At 63.1% G+C, this 27,519-nt stretch overlaps 1 protein-coding gene across 3 annotated transcripts in view; it reads left to right on the top strand.

Annotated features, from left to right (window-relative positions):
* The window catches only part of AFAP1 (actin filament associated protein 1), a 59,350-nt gene that overhangs the window by 8,048 nt on the left and 23,783 nt on the right, over positions 1-27,519 (top strand). Inside the window, exons 1-5 of one of the 3 annotated variants that reach the window (XM_084860802.1) lie at positions 20,339-20,431; positions 21,407-21,535; positions 22,049-22,146; positions 23,369-23,477; positions 24,132-24,343. In XM_084860802.1, coding sequence (XP_084716928.1) covers positions 20,404-20,431; positions 21,407-21,535; positions 22,049-22,146; positions 23,369-23,477; positions 24,132-24,343 — 576 coding nt within the window. In that variant the 5' untranslated portion in view covers positions 20,339-20,403. Of the gene's footprint in view, positions 1-20,338; positions 20,432-21,406; positions 21,536-22,048; positions 22,147-23,368; positions 23,478-24,131; positions 24,344-27,519 lie in introns of those variants that run through there. The other 2 variants (XM_084860800.1, XM_084860801.1) reach the window with 2 other exon arrangements.

The following is a 27,519-nucleotide window of genomic DNA, read 5'->3' as shown; positions in this document are numbered from 1 at the left end:
CCCCCCCGGTCCCACATTCCCCCCGGTCCCACATCCCCCGCCCCGGTCCCACACCCCCCCCGGTCCCACACCCCCCCCCCCGGTCCCACATTCCCCCCCGTCCCACATCCCCCCCGGTCCCACATCCCCCCGGTCCCACATCCCCCCGGTCCCACACCCTCCCGCCCCGGTCCCACATCCCCTCCCCCAGTCCCACATCCTCTCCCCCCGTCCCATATCCCCCCCCCTCCTCCGGCCCCAGAACGCAGGGCCCTGGACCCCTGCTCCCGCGCTCTGACTTCCCCGCCTGCCACATCTCTCTTCTACTCGGAACAGGTGCTCTGCTCTGAAGGCTGTGTGAGTAGATGGCCGCCTAGGCCACAGGGACAGTGTCCGCTAAGGCCCGGCAGTGTTTTCCGCCTGTAACACGATGCAGCCACGGGTTCCGGGCCTCAGGCACCGGCCGCTTTGTGGGCCATTGTCCCACCTCCCGCAGTGACAGATCCCTTCCTGAGGGCACCGGGGAGCTGTCATGCTGCCCTCCGCCCACGATAAACGCACCGAGGCCCGGCACTGGCAGCTGCTCAGCAGCCCCTCGCGACCCGCTCGTCTGCCGCCCGGAGCTGACGGCGAGGCTCACGGCGCGACAGCCCTGGCGGAAGCAGCGCTCAGGCCTGTTTCTGACTCTGCGTCCTCTGCTCTGGTTCCCCGCGTTTCCCAGGAGTCGCTGGAGTCGTTACGGGAACAAACGCCCTGTGGGGAGCTGGAGCTCGCCCTCTCGGGCTGTGTGAGGCCCCTTCACGCTGGGTGAGGAGTGAGTGCCCGGTTCCGTGTCCTGGAATGGAGCAGCTGGGCCGGCCCAGCGGGTTCTCATTCCCGAGAGCCGGGAACCTGCTCCGAGACCACGGCAGGCGGATAAAGCCTTCCCTCAGCCAGAGGGGCTGGGAGCGGCCTCTGGCCGGACCGCGGGGACGGGCACAGGCACTAGGCTCAGGGGCCCCGTCGACCAAGTCCGTGTTTTCAGTGTTTTCCTTCGGGTTCTTTTTTCTTTACAGTAAGTGAGAGGCTCTGGTTTGAAATAAACTTCCTGTAAGAGACCAGGATCGGTAATCCCGAGGCTTTTCCCCTGGCCCTCGGCAGTTTGCCGGCTGCTGGGACCTCCTTGGACCCATCTGGCTGCTCGGAAGGTTGAGTGGCGCTTGCTGGAACAAAAGGCCAGATGTCTGGGCTTGTCCCTCGGGGAAGGGGCCCTGGAGCGGCCTCATGGGGACCTCGGACCCGGAGGAGCAGAGCAGGGAGGAGCGCTGGGCCCAGGACGGGCGACCTCGCCGAGGAAATGCAGCCTGAGCAGGAGCTGGCTGGCGGTCAGGGCCCCTCCTGCAGGAGCCATGAGGCCCTTACCCAGGCCGGCAGCGGGTTCCTGACCCAGCCCCTCTCACCCAACCCGGTGCCCTGAAGAGCCTTTAAAAATTTTTTTATTTTGGCAAAAGTGCCTCCTGGCTCTTAGCGTATCTTATCTCCCTGCTTGTAACAAACACTGTTGCCAATTAGCTTTGTGCTCCATGCAGAAGAGGACTGGAAAGTGAGATAGCGCTGTAAAGCTGCTACAGGGCCAGCTCTGGTTTTGATTCTGAGGTGGCGCCTCCCAGTGGGCGAAACGCAGACCTGGGGGAGGGTGCCAGAGCCACTGCCCAGGCACTGCCCCTAACGGAGTTAGCGGCCACCCATCCCTAAGCGGGAAATGGAAACAAACCTGATCTGTTGAAAACGGAGGTGTGGGCACCGTTTCATCTGGGAGTCAGAGGTGCTGAGGTTTGGGTGCCCAGCCTGTCACCAGGTGCCCTGGCTCTCTCCCCGGGCCGGGTGCGGCCTGAGCCAGGCGTCCCCCAGTGAGGACCCAGCACTGGCAGCTCCTTCACACAGCGGCCCTGTGAATACAGTCTCGGCGGGAAGTGTTCTTTTTCTTTTTTTAAAAATACATTTTTTATTGATTTTTCACAGAGAGGGAGAGGGATAGAGTGTTAGAAACATCCATGGGAGAGAAACTTCGATCAGCTGCCTCTTGCACACCCCCTACTGGGGATGTGCCAGCAACCAAGGCACATGCCCTTGACCGGAATCGAACCTGGGACCTTTCAGTCCGATGGCAGACTCTTTATCCACTGAGCCACACCGGTTTCTGCCCATTCTTTTTCTTAAGAGAAGGCAGCGGCTTAGAGCTGTCCGGGAGTGGCTGCGGGTCGCACATCACTAGAGCGGAAGGAAGTCCTGGCGCCAGGGGTTTGACTTCAAAGCCCTGGATCTTCCCCTCAACACGTGGTCACTTCCCGGACGGTGGGGGGCGACTGAGAACCAGGGAGCGGGCCCTGTGGGAGGAGGCCTGCGGGTACGATGCTCTCTCCAGACCTGGAAGCCGCCTCACTCACAGGCTGCTACATCATGGACTGGCCAGCCAGAGGGAGGCACCGGCTCTAGACTGTTCTCCGTGGAAGTAGATGGAGACCAGCCACACGAGAAAGGCAACGGCTGTTCATGCAGAGTTTAGGGCTTGGCAGGGACCACAAGGCAGGCAGGGGGTGGGAGAGCTTCCGAGTGGAGAAAGGGGGCCCGGGGTCCTGATGGGGCTGGGATGGGGGCGTCACCGGTGGCTGGTTGGGGAGCAGGCTGGCTTCCTCAGGGCGGCACTGCGTTGGAAGTGGGCAGAGTTAGGGACACTGTCAGGTACTGAGCCAGTCCCCGCTGAGTGTCACCGAGTTATTGCTCTGACCCCTGGATTGTCACTGGCAGCAGCTGACTGCCTGCAGGTCGGTCTGCACAGGCGGGGCCCTGGGCTGGAGGCCGCAGATGGGGGGTCACGGCTCTGTCTGACGGGAGGGCAGGCCGTTGTCTGTCCGTAGAGTCCGTCTCTCGTCTCTTGCTCGTCGGTAAGAATATTAACTGACAAATTAGGTGTGTTGGGAATTCCGTTGATGCTGTGTCCCCTGGAAGAGCTTTTCGGACCGACAGGAATCAGAATGACGGTGCGCTGTGGGCCGCCAGCCTCAGATTGACGCCAGGGCGGCCCCCAAGCATCTCCCGGCCTCGTCCCTCCCGCCATCGCCAGGAAAACGTTCTGTCCATCCCGGCTCTTTGCCGGCGGTCTGGTGGACCCACGCCCCCACACAGCCCATCTTCTGTGCGTCTGAGGTTCGCTGGCCTAGCGTGTCCCGGAGGGGAGGTGGACCGGGGACCTCCCAGGCCAGCGCCCTGTCCACGTCCTCACGGTGCATCTTGTCATTGAATAGCTGCTGACTTCCTTGCTCTCTCCGGTCTGCTCGGCCTGCCGGGATTAAGGCCTGCCCGGCACCCTGCTTTAGCACCCCAGCCTCTGCAGCCCTGGTGTCCCACCGCCAGCAGGACGTGCCGGCTCGGGGCTTGGCGCTCAGGGCCTTCATGGTCCGGGCAGCCCACTGGTGTGGGCTTCTCTCTTCCCGTTACTGTTGTCTAGTTTACAGGAGACGGGCTCCTACGCCCCTCCCGGAGCCCGGCTGAGCCGCTTAGAATCTGAACTTTCCCCATTTCGGCCCCCCCCTCCCTCCCGCCCAGCAATGCCATCCCGCTGCCCCTGCACTGTGCCCTCCCTCGGGGCCGGAGTGCGCACTCTCCTGATCCCTCTTGGACGCCTTTCGTGTTCGATTAACACGCCCCGTGAGGCAGGGAGTGCTGTGGCCTGGGGGTTAGGACGGCCGGCCCCACGTGTGTAACCTGGGCGATGGAGCGGCCCTGGAGAGGCCCTGGGGAGGAAGCCCATCCCTCGCTGCTCTCCCTCCAGTGACCGCCACCGCCGCTTCCTCGGGGTCTTTCCGCGGGCGCCGTGCAGGCAGCATCTGAGGCCGCTGCGCCTCCTCCGCCCGCGGCCGGCAGAGCGGAAGCGCCACTCCCCGCTCCGTCACCGGTGCTTAGGTCGCTGCAGGCTCCTGGCGTGAGGAGCAGGGCTGCGTTGTAGGTAACGCATGCCTCTCCCATGAGCGTGTCCGGTGTGGTTCCTCTCAGCGGACTGCTGGGCACAGGCGTGCACACTTCACACTTTGTCCGGGCATCCCCCATGAGCGTGTCCGGTGTGGTTCCTCGCGGCGGACTGCTGGGCACAGCGTGCGCACTGGGTGGAATGCTGGCCCTGGGCTCCCTCCCGCCGGGGGAAGAGGGCTGTGTGTACACCGTGCCCACAGTGTGCCCTGGAACGCTGTGTTCTGTGCCAGCGCAGACAGGAGAGGAGATGGCCTGTTATAAATAGGTGACCGAAGCTGAGAGATCAGCCGGGCCATTTGCCTGCTCTCGGCAGATGGTGAAGCTACAGCCTGAATTTAGTCTAGTTTTCCAAGTCCGTTTTCTTTGGAGGCAAGCTGGGATACATCCACGGCCCTTGGACAAGTTAGCAATGATGCACTACTTCCGGCCTCGTGGGATCGTAAACGTCCTGTGTGAGTGGAGAGGGATTTTGAGATTTAGAGAATGTTTTGTGAGGGTCTGGACATTCCTGGAATAGCAGGGAGATTTCTCTGCTTTTCAACCCAAACACCTGACTTTCTACAGCCTTCGGCTGTGGTTTTTCCTATGGGGAAGCCCCGGCCTTTGTCTTCCAGGACTGCCGTTCCCTCGGCGAGGAAAGGAGGCGTGCTGTCAGGCCCGTTAGGCTGAGCCGGCCGCTGAGCTCAGGTGACTGTGCTTCCTGTGAGGAGAAGGCTGAGGGAGCCCGAGGGAGTCAGGCTGCTTCTGAGCCGATGGAGCTTCCTCCCTGCTCTCCTTCCCGTCACAGTGACAGCATCGCCTCTGCCTCTGCCGCCACTGGGCTCGCGCCTTCCGAGAGGGCGCTCTCCGGGCCCGGAAAGGCTGTGCGTGGACGTGTGCATCTTGTCAAGCTTCCCGACAGGGGAACTGAATCGCACAATTCACATGTGAGCTGTGTGTGTATGAATGTACACTTACTTATGACATAGGAACGACGAATTCCTAAGAGCCCTCTTACTCCAGTAATTAGTCATTTGGCATTCACACCGAGAGCTTGCGTGTGCCCACTCCCTTGCCGGCTCTCACTGGCCTCTGCCAGCTCTCACTGGTCCCTGCTGGCTCTCACTGGTCCCTGCCAACTCTCACTGGTCCCTGCTGGCTCTCACTGGTCCCTGCGGCTCTCACTGGTTCCTGCCGGCTCTCACTGGTTCCTGCCGGCTCTCACTGGCCCCTGGGGGTTCTCACTGGTCCCTGCCAACTCTCACTGGTCCTTGATGATGCTCACTGGTCCTTGATGATGCTCACTGGTCCCTGACGGCTCTCATTGGGGGTCGGTCCACTTTAAATGCGCAGCCTTCACCTTTCTAGTCAGGCGGGTTTCTTTTGGGTCCCTGGGCCTGCGATTAACTGCGTGAATGCCCGTCCTCCGTCCACCAGCCTCTCTGATGCTCTCAATGCCTCGCTGGGCTTTGCTGTTTTCCTAGCAGCGTGGGCGCAGGCCCGGGCCGAGCGGCTCCCTGGGAGATCACACTCCTCTCCTCGGCATGCATATTTTCAAGGCGAGAAAAACACGGGTGGCTGGTATGGGCTGCACACCAGCATTCTGCGGCAGCCAGGCCCTGCTCCGCCTGGGAGCACAGCGAGTGGAGTCGCCAGGCAGGCCGGGCCCGACGGGGCCAAGTGGGACAGCGGCTGGTCTTTCCCGAGCAGCCTTCCAGCCATTGTCCAGGACTGTCCTCTGCACCGTGCCCAGCGTGGTGGGGATGCCAGGCTAACCAAGGCACTTATGTAGCCAGGAGGGCATCGCAGACCAAACGCAGGGCAGGAGGAAGGCTGGCAGCACTGGGCAGGTGCACAGACGAGGAGCGGTGGCTCCGGCCCCTGTGAGACACGGGGAAAGAGGGGGTGGCGTTCTGGTGCAGCACCAGCGGGGTGCCGCGGCTCACCTGTGCACGCCCCGCCACACCTGACCCCCGGTGCCTTCAGTTATTCCTCCTGTCCGACCGCCCTGCTCACGGCCTGTTTCCACAGGAGCGTGGCCGTGGAGGCCCTCAGCTCCCCACTAGTGGAGCGGCTGTCCCTGAGGGAGGACCTTCAGTTCCGAGACAGAAGGCAGGTTGGTCCCTTTCCCGCTGCCTTGGGCTGGCCACAGGAGTTTGGGTGTGTTTGCTTCCAGATCTTTCCAGTCACTTACAAATACCTGTGTGCCATCTGCGGACATTTTTAAAACAAAATGGTGAGTGCTCGCCCGCTGTTCCCGCACTCCCCGCCCCGCAGTCTGCTCGGCCCGCCCGGCGCTGCGGGACACCCAGGCGGGGGCGCTGAACGCAGAATAACAGCAGCCACGCCCGGGACGGTCCTGCGTGCTGGACTCCGGACACGAGTGGGTGTTAGACCCCTGGGTGACACTGTCACTGTGACAGGTTACAAACGGTAAAGCTGGCAGAGAAGCAAGCCACTCCCTCAAGCTCATGGCCTTATTTCCAAGACAGAGAGCACCTTTTAAAACGCTGGTTAATAAATTCCACTTTACGTCCACTCATCTCAGGACACATTTCTTAGAGCGTTCTGTGCTGGCCCAGTCCCAGGAGCTTTCCCGGGAAGCATGTGTGGGTGGGGTGAGGGAGACGGCCCCTAGGCACGGTGTGGGGGGCCCAGAGGACCCGGGTCTCCCCACGCTCCTCGGACAGCCTTCTCCCTGCGGCCTGGTGGGTCCGTTCTCACTCACTCTCCAGCGGGACGTGGCTCTGAGTTCCGTGGCGGCCCGGAGGCTGAGCGCCGGTATTTCACGCTGCCTGGGCGCGGCCTGGAGGGTCAGCGCGGACGCCCCTCGGGTTGGCCTGCTGTCACCCCGGCCTGTGGGAGGGTCCCTCCACCTGGGGGGCCTGCCACAGCAGGGGCGCCGCACAGTAGGTGGGTCTGGTGCTGAGGGCCCGGCCTTCCTGCTGCTGCCCAGGCGGGAGTTCCCACGGCCTCCGGCTCAGAGCCCAGAGGATGGTGTGCGATGCGTCCTGTGCGCCGGAGGAGGAGCGGGTGCTGTGCGGAGGGCCCGTCTCTGGGCTGAGTGTGCGGGTGGTGGTGGCCGCACACGCGCTGGCTGCTCTACGTGCCTTCTTGGCACGTTTCGGCTGGGAGTCTCTGGGACAGAAAGCATAACATCAGCTCTGCCACCCAGTACTTATAGCAGCGGCGCCTCCCATGTGGGTCACTGTCTGCTGTGGTCTCCGGGGAATTGTAGCTCTCCTGGCACACCCCTCCCAGGTGCGCTCATCCGCACCTTCAGAGCGGGCACCCGGAGCGGCTCTGCACGGTGTCTGAGCGCCCAGGTGAAGAGGGCAGAGTGCTGCCACCCTCCCTCCTCTGCCTCCCATTCCCCCCTCCCCTTCCCTTCCTCTTCTCCTCCACCTCTCCCTCCTCTCCCTCTCCTTTCCCCTCCTCCCCCTCCCCTTCCCCTCGCTCTTTTTCTCCTATTCTCCCTCCCCTCCTCCTCCCTTCCCCTCCTCCCCCTCCCCTTTCCTTCCTGTTCTTCTCCTCCCCTTCCCCTCCTCCCCCTTTTCCTCTCCTCCTCCTCCTCTGCTTTCTCCTTCCCTTCTTCTCCTCTCCCTCCCATCCCCCTCCTTCCTCCTCCTCCTCCTCCTCCTCTTCTCCCTCCCCCCAGCTTCCCCCTCCCCTGCCCTTTCAAAAACCTTTCTTATAAAAACCTGAGCAGGATTTGATTGTGTTCCCTCATTGGCTCCTCGCTGAGTGTGTTCGGAGTGACCTGGGAGACTGAGAGAGGACATTGCCCTCAGTGCTGACGTCGTCCTCCTACCCGAGGGGCTGCGGTGCGAACGCGTGCAGATCGCTGTGCGTCTCCCTTCACCCCTTCCTTCATGCCTCCCGTGGCCCCGCCGCGCCGGGTGGTGGTCATCCCGTTAGTGACGGCGCTCAACCCACAGTGGGCGAGGGCCCGCGCAGGCTGGGCGAGCAGTGGCGAAGGAGAAGCCAACAGAGTGAGGCAGCCGATGGCGCTCCGCCCTGGAGGCCCAGGAGCCGCTGGCGCTGGATGGCCCATGGCAGCCCTCCACGTCTTTGTGCCACCCGGCTGTCACGTGGACGCAGCCACCTGCCCTTGTGAAGCCTGAGTGCTTATACTCAGCCACACAGGAGGGCATGGGGGCACCGCTGCAGGCTCAGTGCGACACTGGCTGTCCTGTGCCCGGGCCACAGGGTCCCAGGGCCACAGGGTCCCAGGGTCCCAGGCCACAGGGCTGGTTCTCCACAGTAAACGGGACATACAGTCCCCACCAGTGGATACACATGCTGCCCTGGCCGGTGCTGCTCAGCGGTAGAGAATCGGCCATGAAGGGTCCCAGGTTCACCCCCGCTCAAGGGCAGGTACCTGGGTTCCATCCCCGGCCCGGTTGGTTGGGGCAAGTGCAGGAGGCAACCAATCAATGTTTCCCTCTCTCTCTCTCTCTCTCTCTCTCTCTCTCTCTCTCTCTCTCTCTCTCTCTCCTCTCTCCCCCCCTCCCCTCCCTTTGCCCCCTCCCTCCCACTCTCCAAAACAATCGCTGGAGAAAGCACCCTTGGGTGAGGGTAAACAGCAATGGATCCGCACGCTAGTTCTTTCTCAGCGTGCGCGTTCCCTTACGCCTGGGGGTGGGGCCGTGTCCGCGGTGCTGACGTGGCAGCGGCCAGAATGCGGATCCGTGGAGCCAGTCCTTGCGGTCTCACTGGACGTGTGTGCTGTCCAGCACCACCTGGAATCGTGGTGGACAGAGCGTGCGCGCGCCAGCCTAGTCCCCATCCCGCTGGGACGAGGAGCAGGTTGCAGGGAAACTGGATGTCATGGGCAAAACAACGGACCCCATCTGCCCCTCACACCTCGTACAGAAGCTGCTCAAACGGACCACAGGCACACATGTGGCATGTAGAACCAGAAACGAGGGGAGACATGGGAAATCTGGGAGCTGTTGGGCGGGACAAAGAATTATCCCTCAGACTCAGCCTGGACGTGCGGTCCACACACGGAGAAGCTGACCACCGGATAGGCCGTGTGCGCCCTGGGCCGCTGAGGGCGGACCGACAGGCGGAGCGGGAGGAGGCATTCACACACACACAGCACGAAGGACCAGTGTCCAAGCAAGTAATAGCTCAGGATTCACCGGGAAACCACCAGCCCACCGGAGACGGGTACGAAACACGAGGACACGTCACCGAAGAGGAGACATGGATGAGGAGGAAGCAGTGACTCCGCTCAGAGCCGTCAGCCATCGGGGAAACGCACCTTAGACCACACACCTCGCCGCCAGGTGCCATAGGAGCAGCGACAGCCCCAGCGCTGGGGGGAGCAGCTGGGGAGAGCCGGCCTGGCTGTGGCTGGTGGAGGGCGGGGCCGGCTGTGGCTGTGGCTGGTGGAGGGCGGGCCTGGCTGTGGCTGTGGCTGTGGCTGGTGGAGGGCGGGCCTGGCTGTGGCTGTGGCTGGTGGAGGGCGGGCCTGGCTGTGGCTGGTGGAGGGCGGAGCCTGGCTGTGGCTGTGGCTGTGGCTGTGGCTGTGGCTGGTGGAGGGCGGGGCCTGGCTGTGGCTGTGGCTGGTGGGAATACACGGCACAGCCACTCTGGGGAACAGTGGCAGCTTCTTCACACGAAGCCTGTGGCTCCGGCGGACTCGGCGGGGGCTCCTGGGCGCCGCCCCAGCGAGAGGGAGCCTGTGCCACCCAAACACCCGCACAGCGTTCCCGCAGCTCTGCTCCTGGCAGCGGACAGGGGGCCCCCGGGGCCTCGGGGGATGGACAGACACCCAGGCCATCCGCACCCGGGGTGCCGCTCTGCCCTGGCCGGGCCGGACGGTGCAGCAGCCCGGAGGCTCCGGGGACGCCCTGCTGAAGAACAGCGTTTCCCAGACAGATCCTTCCATGGATCAGACGGCCCCCCCCCAGCGGGACACCGTTTGTTGACGTAAAAAACATGGAACCTGTAGAGAATTCTTATTTTTACTTTTAGCCAAAACTGATGACATGCCGGGAGGAGATCTCAAACGCACCAGAGAACACCAGTGTGCAGCTTCCTTTGTGCATTTCACGGAGTGAGAGGGCAAAGGAAGGGTGTGGGGGAGGGGAGCTAGGCCGAGGCTGGATGAGAACCTCACTCGGCGGCAGGCGCCCGGACGGAGCGCAGGCCCGCGCTCTGCCTTCCGGCCCGCAGTGCTGGCTCTGGAACCCCAAGGCCCCGAGGCCGGTCCTGATGCTGGCGGGTGTCCTTGCAGAGGCGGGTGTCCATTTTGGGGCGTTTCTGTCCTTCTCTAAGAAAGCGGCCCGAGAAGGGGCACTCGGCTCGCCACCCACCCAGGCTGCCAGGCGGCGCCGGGAGCCGGGCCGCGGAAAGCGGGGAGGCGCCGCACAGGTGAGGAGCGAGGCCGTGTGCGCAGGCTGTCCGGACCAACTGGAGCAGCTCCCCAAGGACACGGGCTCACCGGTGTGGGGCCAGGTCCGTGCCGCTCAGTTTCATTGGAGTCAGAGATGCTCAAGAGGACCCCCCTCCCCCCCAGCCTAGGAAGCAGGAGGCTGTCCTGTCTGTCCGGTGGCTTTGTCCCAGCGGTAGGCACGGGCTGCGGAGCGGCGGGGGAAGCCTTCCTCGCTGGCCCTGCGGCCTGGCCAGTCGGGGCCCCTTGGAGGGGTGGGAGCCCTCCATGGGAACTGCCAGCCGCTCACAGGAGTGCCCGCACAGCGAGTAAGAGAGCTGTCGGGGGCAGTGGACTGAGCCCAGGACAGTTCGGGGCCCCGGCCGTCTGGGACGGGCTGCAGGCCCAACTTCCGGGAGCGGGGCTCAGGGGGCGCTGGGAGTGAGGAAGGAAGCAGCGCGGCTGGGTGGGTGGGTCTGGGCGCGGAGCGGGCCCTCCGGCCCTGGCTTTAGCCGCTGTGGCTGCAGCCTCACCCGGGACGTGCTGCCTGCAGCAGGGCTTCCTCTGAGGCTGCGGTGAGGCGGCGTCACCTCGGACCGGCGGCTCCGGAGGCAGCCCGCGTGGAAGTGGGATTGGAGTGAGCGGCCTGGAGCACACACGGGCCTTCAGATATAAGGGGAGCGAGGGAGCGGGAAGAGGGAAGGAGGGAGGGAGGATGGACGGCCCACGCCCCTTGCTCAGCTCCCAGCTGCCGGAATGGACGTGTGGCTGCTGTCCGGGCTCCTTGGTGGGGTGATGGCGGGGCTCTCTGTTTTCACTTCTGATTCTTAAGAACAGAAAAGGGTGTTTGGTCACTCGACTGGTTGGTGGCAGAAATTCTTCTTTTGTCGCTGTTAGACCCGGGAGCTGGAAGGAGCCTCTGGCTTTTTAGTCTCACCCTCTCGTTGAACTGTTAGCCAGAGTGAGACCAGAGGGGCGGGACTTACCTCGGGTGACCTTGCTGATTGGCAGCTGGCCAGGCCTGGAGCTGTTCCCAGCAGCGCTGTTCTCTGCCCTGAGCTGCTTCGCTGTGCCCCCGAGCTGGGTCGGAACCGCGCTGTGTCTGGGGGAGGGGGGGCTCTCAGAGAGGGGCAAGCGCCCAGACCTGCATTTCTCTCCTGCAGCCTCCGCAGGCTCCGAGTTAATCCCCGGGCAACTGGCTGAGAAGACACGGGAAGCTGTTCTGTGCGTGAACTTCTCCCAGAGTGCTTTTCACCTGGGAATGGATCTGGTTTGGGCTAGAATAGATCCCTGACACTGGACCCTCTGTCCAGCAGCAGAGAGCGCGGGAAACCCTCTCCGGGCCAGGCTCACTCGCCCTCCACCTGGATCCCTGGGGCTTCATCCGCATTTTGGAGCGGTGGGGGCTGAGCCCGGTGGGGGCTGAGCCTGGTGGGGGCTGAGCCCGGGGGGAGCGGAGCGGGGGGGGGGGGGGGGACGGAGCGGGGGGAGCGGAGCGGTGGGAGTGTGGGAGTGTGGGGAGCAGCTTGAGCTGCTCGGAAGAGCCGGGATCACGGGAATCCACAACTTGTGCTGTGGGGGACAACGCTCCAGCCACCTAGCGGCAGCACCATCATTGCTTTGGGGGGGGGGGGGGATATTCAGAGCTAATGTGGCCACGGGTGCCTCCTCCATCGGCCCTGCCGAGGGCTTTCTTTCCTTCCCTGGTGGGCTTAACTGCACTCCATGGGCCTCGAGTGCCTGAGGGTCAGCTGCACAGCCAGGGCTTTGTGTCTCTTGGGTCTCTTCTGGAACGTCCTGCCGGCCTCTGGCTGGGGGCGGTGAGTCACTGCGCTTCTCTCGCAGCCTGGGGGTGGGGTGATCTCAGTGGGAGCTCAGAGGAGTCTCCTGTACTTCCGGGCACCGTGCTCCGTCCTCCTCCCTCTGCTGAAGCTGATCTAGTTGTGCACATTTTCATCTGTCCCCACTGAGTTCTGTCTGGCAAGACTTGTTCCTGTCAGGGTGAGCTCCCTGCCTGTGCAGGACCCATGTTCATGGTGAGCTCCCTGCCTGTGCAGAACATGCTCGCAGTGAGGTCCCTGTCTGCACAGGACCCTGCTCACCACTGACTTGGGTGGGGCTCTTGGCGGAGTGCCTGGCCGCCTCCTGGGTTCCCGGCTCCTGTCCTCATTGGCCGGAGGGCCAGCCACACTCGCACGTGGCTGGGCAGCGACAAACGGAATCGCTCACTGTGACAGGAGAGCCTGAGGCAGCCACCCGGAGAGGAGAGCCAGGCTTCCGTTCCAGGCAGACAGCTGTCCCTCTGTCCTCCCGCTGCGTCAGGGGGTGGCGCCGCAGCCCCATCTGCCCCGTTGCCATCGCTGTCAGCAGCAGCAGCTGAAGGGACAGCTTGCCTGCATTTGCATATGTGGTGTTTGTGCTATTTATAAGCAATTAGAGGTGGCACGGAGTCTGCTGATGGCAAGCTGGCACATCCAGCCAAACACGGCCAGGCTGTTAGGCACTTCGCAGGGCGCACACACAGCCTTCGAGTAAACAAACACAGCGCCCAAATTTACAGTTTCTCTGGAAACAGGCTCAGCCGGTGGCCATACGGTGTATAGACGTTTCCCGAGATGCCCGAGTTTGACTACCAGCCCCTGCCCCCGGAGCCCCCTCAGCACCTTGTTTCTCACGGCCCCTCCCCCGGTGAGGACCGGTGCCGTTTCCACAGCTCTTGATGCCGTCAGCCTGCCGTCCTCCCTGGTCCCTGGTCCCTGTGCCACTTCCTGAGGCAGCATCTCCGAGCACCGGAGCGACGGCCTTTCTCCCTCCTCCTGCTCTGTCTTCCTCCAGATCCTGTGTCTGGTTTATCTCCACCGGCAGCTAGGGTCTTCGTGGCCGAGACTGGCCACCCACGCGTGCTGGGCATCACCAGTGCCTGGTGCATAGATTAACCGCACTTACTGAGCCAATGGGCATAGATTAACCACACTTACTGAGCCAGTGGGCATAGATTAACCGCACTTACTGAGCCAGTGGGTATAGATTAACCACACTTACTGAGCCAATGGGCATAGATTAATCGCACTTACTGAGCCAACGGGCATAGATTAACCGCACTTACTGAGCCAGTGGGCATAGATTAACCGCACTTACTGAGCCAATGGGCATAGATTAATCGCACTTACTGAGCCAACGGGCATAGATTAACCGCACTTACTGAGCCAGTGGGCATAGATTAACCGCACTTACTGAGCCAATGGGCATCGATTAACCGCACTTACTGAGTCAATGGGCATAGGTTAACCGTGCTTACTGAATGGCGGAGTGGGCGGAGACACCGGTTTCTCTCTCCGCGGAAAGTGCTTGGGAAGCAGCTGTGACAGGACGGAGGCGGGAAGCAGTGAGAGTGCCAGGTGCTCCCATGGCTCTTCCCCGGCACCCGCCCTGGGGGGAGGGCAGCGCTGAGCGGCACACAGGGTCCTTCCAGACTAGCTCAGGGTGCGCTGTCCACCTAGAGGAACTGCTGGAGCCGTCAGTCAGCCGCGGCAGGGGAGGGGTCACAGGGCACCCACCGAGGCGGAAGGGGCCAGGTCCAGGGTCGCCCTGGGCTTGGAGCCGCACATGCCCTGTACGGAGCTGTCCTCCTGGCTCCGAGGAGGCAGCACAGGGAGGAAGTGTGCTCCCTTGTCACGGCCAGAGCACAGAGCCCGCCGCCGAGCGCGATGGTCACAGCCCTGGATGAGAGGAGCTGGCGGTTTTTCATCGTAACTTGAGGTTTCACGTGCCTTTAATTTCCATGGATGTCATGAGGCAGTGGGACAATTGGAGGAGTTCCGGGAACGGCACCTTTAAAATGAAGGGGGTCAGACCGGGAACGTGGGCACGGCAGGCTGTTCCGAGGACCGCGGGGTCTGAGGGAAGCCTCGGGGAGCACCCTCCCCCCGCACTGGGGCAGCAGCTGCAGCCCCCGAAGCCCCTTATTAATTTTCGATGTGAGCGGCAGGAGAGCAGATGGCGAGGGGCGAGTGTGAGGCTGGCCATTGAGGCGCTCGCCGCCTGCGGGGGGCGGTTAGAGACCGGCCGGTCCCGCAGAGCTGATCAAACCGGCCTCCAGCTGCCGCTCGCTCCTCCGGGCCTCCTGCTGTCCTCAGGGAGGGTTAGAAATCACGGAACTCGCACCCGGAACTCGAGACAGCAGAGCTTTCAGAAGGCGGTCTTCTCTGCTGCCCGTCGCCTGGGTGCGGGTTTGTAATGACGTGAGTATGTCTGAGGCTTCCTCCGCAGTTAGCTGCGCTTTGTCACACGGGACGGGAGCCTCCCAGCCCTTATCTCAGAGCAGCCGAGCACAGGCGGAGCGTTCCAGGGCGCTGTCTGTGGCTTTGTCTGGGGCTGGATTTCACGGTCCCCAGGGAACCGCAGTGAGCTGGTCCGGACTGTGTGAGATGAGAGCTGCTGGCGGCAGGGTGCCCTCCCTGCTGCTCTGGCCATCACGGTCCTTCCCTGAGACGCACCATCCTCCCTCCCTCTCGCCACAGGGAGGGGCGCCCCGTGACCCGGGGTCCCAGCGGGGAGCATGTATTGGGCGGCAGCGGGTCCTGGCTCAGCAGCAGGCGCTGGCTCGGCATGAGAGGTGCAGTGATGGCCGCGGACGCTCTGGGCGTGCGTCCTGAGTGGGAAGCCATGGAGATGGATGTGACCCCCAACGGAGGTCAGAAGCCGGGGTGACGGGCAGGAAGGGTGAGCTAGAGCAGGCGTGCGAGGCTAGGAAATGAGCACACGCCGGCACATGGCTGCCGCTTACATGTGACGTGTTTGCCTCGCAGCCAGGTGAAAAGCGTAGGGTTGCGATCTCCCTGGGACCACGGGCTCCCCCTGCGCTCAGCACAGACGCCTCGCTGCGCAGAAAGCACTGCACGCGCCCGTGGGAGCGGCGCTGACCCCGCGCCCTGGAGAGGGAGAGGGAGAGGGCAGCGTGCGGGAGGGTTTCTGTGAGCTCAGACGCAGGACCGGAGAGGCGAGCTTGCCCCAGACCCACCGCCGCCCCCGCAGCCTCTGGACCAGCGCCGGTCCGGCCCGTCTCCCGCAGCCGGGTCCTGGCTCCCGTGGAAACTGCGCCCCTGACGTGGGTGTTGGTGATCGCTGTGCCGGTGCCCTGGGGCGGTGCTCCCGATCGGAATGCGGCCACGCTGACGTGTCTGTGGTCCCGTGTCCACTGTGGGGGGTTCGCTCGAGGCGTTTCGTTGGTGGCAGGACACCCTCTCAGAAGCACACGCGGTGGGGTGTCTGGTGTATTTGTTTAATGGCTGGTCGGTGGGGCTGGGGACAGCGACTGTCGCAGCAGCTGCCCGCTTCACGGGCGGGCGGGCGGGCACCATAACCCCCTCTCCCGGGAGTGCCTGCCGGCCGGCCGCCCCCTCCCGCCGCTGCCGGCTGTGTGGGTCCCAGCACCTGCCATTCCTGCTCCGGCCAGGCTCAGGCCGGGAGGAAGAATGGCCCTGGCAGCACGGAGATCCCGGAGGGCAGCTTGCCCAGCAGCTTGAAAGGAGGCGTCTGTCCACCCGGGAGGGGCGCCTGAGCCGGGTCCCGGTCGGGGCCTGCGCCTGTGCGCTCATCCTCTGCGGCTCCGGAGGGCGGCACCAGGGCCGTGGTCAGCGTCCAGAAGGCCACCCGCAGGTCCTGCCACTCGGGATTTACTGAGTGCTGATGTGACAGCAGCGCTCTCCCGCCAAGTGTGTCAGCGGCTGGCCTCCTGGCTGGCGGCCGGAGGTGTTCGCTGGCTCAGGTTTACGGGAAGAGATGAGTGTGACTGTTTAAACCCTGAGTAACCAGCGTGGCTGGTGCTTCTGGCCGTATTGGTTATCAATCACCGTCCTCCTCCTCAGACTGATGAACTCCGAGGCCTTCTACACACACCACTCACACACACACTCACACACACACACACACACACACACACTCACACACACTCACACACACACACACACACACTCTCTCACACACACACACACACACACACACACACTCTCTCACACACACACACACACACACACACTCACACATGCACACTCACATGCACACATACATACCACACACACATCACACACACTCTCACACACACACACACACACACACACACACACATTTTGCGACATTTGCACTCTCTTGCTCCCCTTATCCGCCCCCCTCCCCCCATTTAACTTTTGGCCCTGAAATGTCCGAGAGGAGAGGACCGCCTGGGCTGGGTGAGCCGGTGGAGGGAAGGGGGAGGCCAGAGCCCTGCAGTGCCAGGTGACAGGGTGGCTGGCCAGGTGGCAGCAGCGAGGGCAGTGAGCTGGGGCGGCTCCTGTTTGAGGGGAGGCCTGCAGGCGTGCTGATGGGCCGAGGACCGGAGTGAGGAGGGTGGCGTCCCGGGTTTGGGCTGAGTGACGGGAAGAGTAGAGTTGCCGTGGTTGAGATGGGGACCCTGGCAGCGGTGGGTTTGGGCTGAATCTGAGGCCCAAGGGCAGAGGCCAAGGCGTACCGGGAGGAAGTCAGTGAGCAAGACGCCAGAGCTCAGGCCGTGGGTGAAGCTGGGACTGGCTGATCGCACCGTAAGGCTGATTGTTATTTAACAGAGTGGGGTCAGGCACTGAGCCCTGCGCAGCTGGGAATCCAGGTTAACTTCTGACTCCCCCAAACTCACCTAGCAGCCCACTGTGGGCCGGAAGCCTTACGGCGCCACTCACTGCCAAATCATACCTGTTCCGTGTGTGTACAGGGTGGGCAAAGGTGGGCGTGCAGTGTGAGTAACAGAGTTTATGCTTATCTTGTTATCTATTAATTATCTTACTTCCCATATGAGCAACTCTCTCCCTCTCCCTTCCTCCCCAAAACCAGTAAAAATATACTTCAAAATATGTACACTGAGTGGCCAGATGATTGTGCGTTCAGAGATCATAATGATCTGGCCATTCAGTGTATGTTTAAAGCAAAACCCTGGGGCCAGCTCTGCTCCTCGTTCACAGTGAGACGGACGGCAGTGCCTGTGGGAGCTGGCATCGCCGTGTGGACACCGCGCAGCCACCGCATTGCCTCAGGCCGCGCGTCATCGCCCCGTGAGCACAGAGCTCCCAGCCCCGAGGCGCCGCTGGGAGCCAGCGTGGCGCTAATTGGCTCCATTAGCACACGGCCATATGCCACCAGCTCGTGCCCGCCGCCCTCCCCAGCATGTGTGCAGGGGGGGCTCCGTCTGCGGGGACGGGGCGGCCAGCCAGCAGCCTCTCAGCCGTCCCCGGGGGAGCCCGGCCTGTGCCTGCTGTCGGCCTACAGCCATGGGAGGGGACTGGGCACAGGTGGAGCCTGGGCGGCACTTCATGCAGACAGCTGGTCACCGGCCGCAGGCCTCCCCGGGGCTGTGCCCTCGGGGAAGGAGGCGGGTGGGATGCTCCGGAAGCAGTTCTGCGGGGGTCTCTGAGGTCACACGGGAGTTGTCTCCCGGGACGCAGCTCAGCACCGTCACCGGGAAGGTGGTGCCATTCCGGAAGGGGTCAGACCGCCTCCTGAGCGGCCTGCCCTTCTCCCCGGGGCAGGCAGCAGGGCTCCCTCCCCCTGGGCGCCCACCTGCCTCGCAGCTTCGCTGGCTCCGGGCGCGGGGTGCGGGGTCCCGCTGGAGTTGGTCCCCAGAGCACCGGGGCAGGGGGCCGGTGCGTGTCTGAGACGTGCGTCTCCCCTCCCGCAGCTGCTTCCCCCTGCGCTGTGCCAGGAAAGCACCGCAGGCGAGAGCCGCGAGCATGGCCGCTGCGTCCCAGGCAGTCTCCTCTTTCTAAGTCTTCCCCTAGGACCTGCTCAGAGAGAGAGCGGCACCTCGGTGAGAGAGACACACTGCTGCCTGCCTGACCTGCCCCCTGGGGTCCAGCCTGCAGCCCAGGCGCGTGCCCGGATGGGGTCGCGCTGGCACTCTCAGGCACGGACTGCGCTCAGCCATGGCCCCGGGCCGGCCGGGAAGCTCATTCCCATGGACGGGCCGTGGGCGGTCCGGTGTGTGCCCTCAGAGGCGAGAGGACGGGATGAGCTGTGTGCAGGATTGAGCCCTGGCACCGGCATCCTGGGTCTGGCTGGACCTGACCGTTGGGGGAGCAGCATCAGGTGCCAGCATGTCCTTGTCCTCAGGGGCTTCGCTGCCTCCTGGCCCCCACTCCTGACTGCCGGGCTGGCGGCGGGTTCACTGCGGTGGTGGACCTGGTGCCCTGAGGTTGCGGGGGCAGGAGGCAGCGCCGGAAACCCCGTCCGCAGTGTGTTCACAGGGCGAGTGCGAGCACAACTGCGGAGCTGGGGGCGGCCATCTCCAAAAACCATAACCGAGTCCTGTCCTGGGGGAGGGGGCGGCAGGCCCACCCTGCGGCGTGCCAGTGGGACCAGTTCCCAGCCTGGTGAGGGCCCGCCTTCTTCTGAGACGTTGGTACAGGTGGCGCTTAACGCTCCCGGCGGGGGAGGTGTCCCCCGTTCCATGCCTTCTCCTGTGCCCAGGTGTCTCCGGGAGGGTATTTTCACCCCCGTTCTCCCGTGTGGCCCCGCCTCCCACCCTCCTGACGGCCGCTGGCCGGGGTCAGGCATCCTAAACACACTGTCACTCAGGGGCTGTGGGAGGCAGAGCAAATGGCCGCAGCCGCCTCTCTGAGCTGCCGCAGGAAGCTGTCTGGGGTGCAAGGGGCTGAGGTTCACTCAGGGGGAGAGGCTGGTGGCTCCAGTCCTGTCCCCTGTCCTGACCTGCTCCCCCTTTTCTCCCCCCGAGGTGAAGCCACACCTCGGCTGCCGTACACAGGAGGCTGGGCATGCGTGCCTCTCACCGGAAGTGTGTGCGAGGCACTGCGTCAGCTCCTGGGAATGTCTGTCACAGCCTGGCCCGGAACCCTGTGACCGACCTCCCTCCCTCCCTCGCTCCCCAGGGAGTGCGGGGTCCTGGTCTGCGGCCCAGGACCAGGCTCCCAAGGCGAGAAGCGGCCTGGGTGCGGTCGGGGCACGCACATCACCATGACCGGGAAAAGCGTGTGTGGCTCTGGGTTTCATCTCTTGCTCTTCACCAAACAGAGGAAAGATGTTTTCTGTTAGGGGTTGACTCACCCATCCACATATTAATCTGCCTGTGCAAGTCATGATATCTTCCCCAAAGAATGCACTCTGCGGACCGCCACAGCCGTTCCCGGCGGACCTTGCTGCCTCTGAGCAGCCGAAGCGGCAGCTTCTCAGGACTCGGAACACACATGGCTTCCTGGGGCCCGGGGGACGGGGGGGAGTCGGTGCTGAGGCTGAGGGGGGCGGTCTGTCCTGGCTGTCCTGTGACAGGAGAGCGACAAGGCGAGGCCTGCTCTCCCCTCCGATCCTGACAAAACCAGCCCCGAGGGCCTGCGGTCGGCCGGTCTCCCCGCGCTGCCTGCACAGAGCTGTTACTGCACTGCGGCCAGGGCCCTGCGCTCAGCCGCGGTCACTCACGGCCGCCTGGAGTCCACGTCTTCCCCCCAGAGAGCACCCGCCTGCTCTGAGTCTTCCGGCCTCGGGCAGCCCAGCCAGATAAGCGGAGGCCGGGACGTGTTTGCGGAGTGGCCTGCCTCCCGCCGTAACCCTATAAGGGAAGGTATGCTGGTGCCGTGCTCGCTGGCAGCCCCGTGCTCCCTGCTGCGTGAGTTGTGTTCATCACTCAGCCCTTTGAGTGCTCCCCCGGTGCCTGCCCTCAGCAGAGGCCTGCCCAGGTGCCACCAGCTGAGAAGGCACTGCCAGGCAGCCCTGCCCCGGCTGGCTGTGTTCAGAGAATGTCACACGGAGTAGTCAGTGAGGGGACGGGCTTGGCATGTCTGCAACTTCCTCTGACAAACAATCCCGGGAATCTGCTCTGCTACGAAGATCTAGGAACCAGCTGTGCGGGGACCCAGCAGGCACGTCCCGTGTTTGTGGGGTGCTAGCTTCCCTGCAGGCGGCGTGCGAGGCTGTCTGTGTGCAGAGCAGTCCCACACTTCAGACTGTCCCCTGCCCCCGGTGGGGGAGGAGACAGACTCACGCAGCCACAGCGTGGTTAGGCCCAAGGAAGGTGGGCCGAGATGCTGGTAGCCGAGCTGAGCGTGGACGGTAAAAGGCGGGGCGGGGTGTGCGTGTGGGGGGACCAGACGGGCGTACAGGTGAGGGCGCACCGCAGAGAGCAGCAGGGAGCGCCCAGGTCACTGCGGGAAGCAGCCTGATGCGTGCGGGGAGACAGCCTCATTCAGAAACACTAAGGGGCGCACAGGGCGGGAGGGGAAGGAGACGGGCGGGACAAGGAGGCAGCGGCCGGTCAAGGGCAAGTATCTCAGTTGCAGGCTTGATTCCCGGGCCTGGCTAGGGCACATGTGGGAGGCAAGCAATCGATGTATCTCTCACATCAATGTTTCTCTCTGTCTCTCCCTCTCCCTTCCACTCTCTTAAAACGTCAATGGAAAAGTGTCCTCGGGTGAGGATTAACAAAAACAAACCAAAACTTGCTGATGATCTAATCTTTCTGATGATTGAAAGCTTTCCGATGATTTAAACGTGCTGACGTAGTCCGCATTGTGGCCATGAGGGCGGGCTGCCCCGCCCTCGAAGGAAGACCCGACAGGAAGCCGGCCTGAGGCGCCCTGGCAGCCGCCCGGGCCTCCCCGTCAAACCCTGCACTGCCCTCGCCCTCCTGGGGTGGGTCAGCCCTGCAAAGCAGGCGGGTGTGGCTTCCAAAACCAGGTCAGAGTGGCTATGGAAAACTGTTTGGCATTTGAGATTCCTTCTCCTCTTGACACGGGAATTTAATGTGGTGCAGACGATGATGGTGATGTCAGCCTGCCTCCATCTGCTGGCGACGTGGCCCGGGCGCCTCCCCGCCGAGCGTGCCGCCCCGGGCCGGTGCGGAGCAGCACGCCTGCGCGGAGTGTGCACGGAGGAGGGCGCTCAGGCCGCTGGGGCCTGGCTCCGGCAGACTGCTCCGTGGGAACGCCGCATTCCGCCAGCAAGGAGGGCGAGGCTCTGAGCCAGGCCTGGCATCTGTGTTTGCCATTTGAAATCCGTGAGTCTAATGTCACCTCCTCCTCGTTCCAGCCATGGAGGAGCTAATAGTTGAACTGCGTCTCTTCCTTGAGCTCCTGGACCACGAATACCTAACGTCCACTGTCCGGGAGAAGAAGGCGGTGATCACGGACATCCTGCTCAGGATACAGGCCTCCAGAGGTGCGTGCTCGCCCCCCGCCCCCGCCCCGGCCTCACACACCCCTGACCCCCTTTCCCAAAGCGCAGTCCTAGGTTTAGTAACGTGTGCGTTTGTTTAATATGAAGTTGTTAAAAGTCTTGCTGTATGCCCGGTGCCAGCCTTTAAGGAGATAAAGGCACCCCGGGGGCACCCCACCCTTTGGAGATTCCCAGGGGGACTCAGCGTACAGAGGGGCCTTCCCAGGCCAGGGTTTGGGCATTACCGGGGAGGGCGGCTGCGCAGGCAGGTGCCGGGGACAGACCGCGTGGTCCGGAGGGGCTGTGTGCAGCCCCCTCACGCGTTGCTGGCTCCTCCACTTCCTCCTGGTGGGCGGCGGTAGTTCTTAGCCTTTTCCCGCCGCAGGGTCTCCTCGGTGAGATGGAGGAGAATGCACTGCCCTGCAGGGGCGTGAGGGTCAGAGGCCGCAGGTGAAGGGTCAGCGGGGCCGAGGCGGTAAGTGCGTCCTCCTCACGCCTGTGCTTGCTGATCCCCAGGTTCTGAAGGCAGAGACCACGCTCCGAAGCAGGAGGCCCCCAGCAGCCTGCCGGCGCCGCCCCAGATGCCGCTGCCGGAGATCCCGCAGCCCTGGCTGGTGAGTGGCCCGCTCTGCGTTCGGGAGGGCCGCCCGGTTCTGGAGGGCGGGACGCCTCGGTGCTGTGGGAGCTGCGGGAGCGGCAGGGAGGAGGCCGCACCCCGGAAATCAGGGGACTCGGCGCCAAGTGTCGGCGTGGAGGCTGGGTGACCGCTCGCTCTCCGGGTCAGCGGCCGGAATGCCGCCGTCTGAATCGCCACAGTGCTGCTTCGGGATAAAGTTCTTCAGAAGAAAAACGCGTACGTGTTCCTGGCCATGCGCATCGGAACTGCGCCGGACACTTGGCCGCCGTGGCTGTCGGGGCCTGCTCCCAGGGTTTCATGTGCACCCCCTCCCTGCCCTTCCTGCCTCCTCACTGCTCCCCAGGGGGTAGACGTCGTCCCAGTCTGAGCGGAGGCGGTCCAGAGCGGCTCTCTCTGGGGTCCGCGGTCTGAGTTCCTAATGCTCGCTCCGGGCCGCAGCTGCTGAGCCGAGTGTGCGCAGCGATGGCCTCGTTGTTTATTTGTTTCTTCGTTTTCTTTTGTTGTTATTGTTTGTAATTGGTTTTAGAGAGAGAAAGGGAGAGTGAGAACAATAGAAGCATCGATGAGGTAGAATCATTGATCGGCTGCCTCCTGTACGCCCTCCACTGGGGATCGAGCCCACAGCCTGGGCACTCGCCCTTTACCAGGAATTGAATCGTGACCTCCTGGTTCATAGATCGACACCCGACCATTGAGCCACACTGGCCAGCTCCCCTTTTCTCTCTGACATGGTCCTGCAGTGTTGGGAGCCTGGTGCAGTGCTGGGCACCCTCACTCCTTCAGTCCCCACTTCCCTGGTGCCGACCCGAATCGTCCCGGGGCTCCAGCTCAGGGTGGGCCTCGGAGAAGCCAAGCTGGAGACTCGCGGGCAGCGGTGTGGGGACAAAGAGGCGAGGCACCTGCCAGTTCGGGGGCGGGTCCCCGGTTCCGCTTGGGAAGGTGACTCGGAGCCAGAGCGGGTTTGCAAGGCGCTCCCGGGACACGGGCCGCACGCTGGTCCCTGCCGGCGGCTGTGCCGGGTGCGGGCGCGTGGCCAGGCTGCCGGCTGGCCAGTGAGCGGGGACTCACGGAGACCCATCGGGCGCAGACGCCAGCGCCTCTCCTAGGGCGAAGCTCTCCCCAGAGGCTTTCCGGGGAGGGGACGCGCCCCTCAGTGCGGGCCCAGCGCTCCAGTGACGCTCTGTCCCCTCCGTCCGCAGCCCCCCGACAGCGGGCCGCCCCCGCTGCCCACGTCCTCGCTCCCGGAGGGCTACTACGAGGAGGCCGTGCCGCTGAGCCCGGGGAAAGCGCCGGAATACATCACGTCCAGTGAGTGTCGGGGCCGCGGCCGGTGGGGAGCCGGGCTTCTGTGGGCACGGGCAGGCCCGGGCACCGAGGGCGTGGGGGGAGGCAGAGAGGGCGCGAGGGGCAGGTGTCCTCCTTCCCCCCCCCCCCCGCCCCCCGGAACTCGGACTGACTCCGCGGAGGCAGAGCTCATGCTGTGGAAACGGCGTCCAGGAGGCAGCTCCCGGTGGCAGAGGGAAGGGCTTTCTGGGCTGTCCTTATGCCGTGGGGGGGTGTGTGGCGGGACACTGGGTGCAGGGATCTCCCCAAGGCTCCTTCTGGGCAGACAGGTTTCCTGGGACCTTTCTGCTGAGTGGCTGTCTCGGCGAGACTCCCCTCAGCTGCCGCCTGGGGACCTCAGAGCACCCCTCGCGGTACCCCAGCTCTCACCGATCCGGGGCGGCGTGGGGACACCAGTGGCCCTCACAGCGCCCAGCCTGTTACAGCTCTGGTCGGGACCCTGCGGGTGTGGGAGCTGCTGTCCTCACGGTCATCACCATTCCCAGCACAGAGGCCAGCGCCCGTCCCCCTCCTGTGGATAGAGGGGTCACCCTGAGCCCAGGAGGCACCCTGAGGCCGGGAGGCACCCCTGAGCCCGGTGGCCATCTGTGACGAGGCCTCACTCCCTCACTGTTACAGATTACGACTCGGATGCCATGAGTAGCTCTTACGAGTCCTATGACGAGGAGGAGGAGGACGGCAAGGGGAAGAAGACGCGCCACCAGTGGCCCTCGGAGGAGGCCTCCATGGACCTGGTGAAGGACGCCAAGATCTGCGCCTTCCTGCTGCGCAAGAAGCGCTTCGGCCAGTGGACCAAGCTGCTCTGCGTCATCAAAGACACCAAACTGCTGGTAAGCCCGCCGCCGGCCTGTGTGCAGGCGCCCCCATGACAGACGCAGCAGCGCTGGCCTCGGCCAGGGGGAGAGGGACCACAGGCCTCGGCGCTGGTGGAGAGCACGCAGGGCCCTCGCTGGTGGCTGGCGGACAGGCGTGTGTGCCATGCAGAGGTTCCCCTCTCCCTCAGGCAGGCAGCGGGCAAGCCCTTCCTCCGGGCAGTGTCTGCGGTGTGTGAGGGGAGGGCACAGGCTGAGTTGCCAGAAGTTGCGGGATGGATCCTCCCCTTTTTAGTGAGTCAGTGGATTCCTCAAAGCCAGGCCAGAGGGCCGGGTGGCCGAGCCGGGCCAGGGAGCGTGGCCAGCACAGGAAATTATTTTGGAAAGCTAAGGGCCGGCTTCCTTCTTTCCTCCCTTCCTCCCTTCCTTCCTTCCTTCCTTCCTTCCTTCCTTCCTTCCTTCCTCTTTCTCTCTTTTTCTCTCTTTCTCTCTCTTTCTCTCTTTCTCTATTTCTTTCTCTGTCTCCCTCCCACCCCCCCCGTCATTCCTTTTAGGAGAGGCCGAGAAGGAAGCGAGGGTACGTGATGGAGAGGCAGGGCTGGACACACAGACGCTCTGCTGGGCGGTGCTCGGCAGGAGCTGCTCGGGAGCCAGCACGGTCATGGCGGCCCCTCGCCTTCTCTCCCCGCTCCCACCTGCCCCCAGCCTTGGGCACCTGTGTTCCTAGAACTAGGATGTGCAGAGCGTGTTTTAGCTTTTTGTTCTTCCTTCAAATGAACCGTGAGAGAGAAACCCACTCAAAACTCCGTCGTTGAAAGAGAACATGCTGTTTCTGTGTGTCACTCTGCAGTGGGCAGCTAGCTCTTAGAGATTCACCTGTGAGTCATGGGGATCGCGTTTCACTGGATTCTTAGGACGTGGAACACTTTTTAGTTAGTAGTTTTATTCAATTATTTCTAAAACACAGCGAGAGCATGTTTTTTCCACGTGTGTGGCCTAAAAACTCCCAAATTTAGAACATGCCAAAAATGACGGGAGAATTTTAAAGTAAAGAATGAAAAAAAGGTGAGGGAGATTAATATGATGCTTATTAACAATCTGACATGGTGGTGCAAGATGTGGGTATATTACACCAGTGCCTTCAAACACGCTGCCGATGGGAGCCCGCGCGGAGCCTGCTGCTCAGGGTAGCTGTGTGAGTGCCGCCTCGCCTCACCCCTGCTGCAGGCTGCCCGCACGCCTCCCCCTTTCCCTTCGTTCTCCATCTCCTGCCCTCAGTTCCATAGTCCCATCTTCACAGCTGGGGGCGGGGGGGAGATACACCCCCGCTCAGAGTTGCTGTGAGTCTCTCAGATAAAGGGTTTTTTGGGTTCACAAACGGCCTGAGGTCCAGCTGCCCCGATGACCCTGTTGACAGAGAAAAGATTAGCAGTGACAGCAAAGCAAACGCTTTCCACGTCTGAGCAGCATGGAAACTGAGGCCGAACAGGAGGCCGGCTTCCTGTTCGGAGCCCAGTGTCTATGCCCTTCCTGATGGAGTCTGCTCCCTCTGCCCAGAGCCCCCAGGCCTCATGGCCCTGCTCCCACGCCGCAGTAGCTGGCAGAGGGCTTGTCCCCAGTCATGTTCCCTTCCCAGCGGCTCTGCCTCCACTGCGAGGGGGCGCTGTGAAGGCCCAGCCTCGGGGGGGCCTGATGGCTCCGAGCCCCGGCCCCACGCCGCCTTCCAGTGCACGCATTGCAGCCTCTTCCCCGCCGGCCCTGCCTCTGCCTCTGCCTCCGCCCCGCGGCCTGCTCTTGGGCCCCCGAGTAGAGGCCCTGCTGCTCTGCCTCCGCAGCTTCCGGGGCCCGCAGCGGCCTCCGAGGCCAGCTCAGCGCTCCCCGCGGACACAGCCGAGGCGAGGCAGGGGGCTGAGAGAAAACACGAGCTGCAGCGTTCCTTTCTGCCCTGTGCTCAGTTCCCTTTCCACCGGCCACGTGACCTTTATAGCAGTCCGAGGTGCACTGGCCTAGGTGTGTGTTTTGTTCTTCCCTTTTATTTGTTTGTTTATTTAGCTTTTTAAAAAAATATATTTCTGTTGATTCCAGAAAGGTAGGGAGAGGGAGAGAAAGATACGAGCATCAGTGATGAGAGAGAATCATTGATCAGCTGCCTCCGGCACGCCCCCTACTGGGAATCGACCCTACAACCTGGGTATGTGCCCTTGACTGGAATTGAACCTGGGACCCTTCAGTCCGCTGAGCCACACCGGCTAGGGCGGTTCTTCCTTTTTAGACAGGCAGCATCATTTGAGACATTTTAAAAAGCGGGTATATTCCATCCACGTGTCGTTCAAGAAGCATGGTTTTGGAACTGCAGAGGATAACTTCTGAAAATAGGCCTCCCTGTACCCATTCCTCCTCAGCAGATGGCTTAGAGCAGTGGTCGGCAAACCGCGGCTCGCGAGCCACATGCAGCTCTTTGGCCTCTGAGCGTGGCTCTTCCACAAAATCCCACGTGCAGGCGCACACGTACAGTGAGATTGAAACTTCCTGGCCCATGCGCAGAAGTCGGTTTTGGGCCTGGGGGAGTCTATTTTGAAGAAGTGGCATTAGAAGAAGTTTAAGTTTAAAAAATTAGGCTCTCAAACGAAATTTCACTTGCTGTGCTGTTGGTATTTAGCTCTGTTGACTAATGAGTTTGCCGACCACTGGCTTAGAGGCAAGTGTAGGACTCGCCCGGGTTGGGGCTGGAGTCCCGGGTTGGCCGAGTGTTCAGTCACCTGACGTTGGCAAGGTGCATAACCAGTTACGGGTTACTTAACCAGGGCCCTGTTCCAGGTTAACTCACTGCGGAACAGGCGCCTGTGAGGGGAGGTGCGGGAGGTGCACCTTGCTACTTGGGAGCAGGTGTCATTCTAGCCATTTCATAAACTCAAGGAAGCACCGGTCCCTCCTTTACCCACGAGGAAACGGGCTCAGGAAACGTGGCCAACGCCAGAGCCAGCGCCGTGGCCACAGGGGGGACCCAGATGCCGGGTCCTCTCTCCACCAGCGGCCGCGCTGTGCGGACGCTGGTGTGTGTGCTGTGTTGATGTGTGTACTCTTACTGAGGTCACCCATCTGCCCTCCGGAGAGAGGGTGGAGAGGAGGCGGGGGGTGCCGAGGGCAGGCTGTGGAACAGAGTGCAGGGCCGTGCGTGTCAACAAACCTACCAA

The sequence above is a fragment of the Pipistrellus hanaki genome (genome assembly GCF_964339955.1).
Source record: "Pipistrellus hanaki genome assembly, chromosome: 1".
NCBI lineage: Eukaryota > Metazoa > Chordata > Mammalia > Chiroptera > Vespertilionidae > Pipistrellus > Pipistrellus hanaki.
Note: the sequence above shows the minus strand (reverse complement) of the source record. Positions and strands in the feature narration are given on the sequence as shown.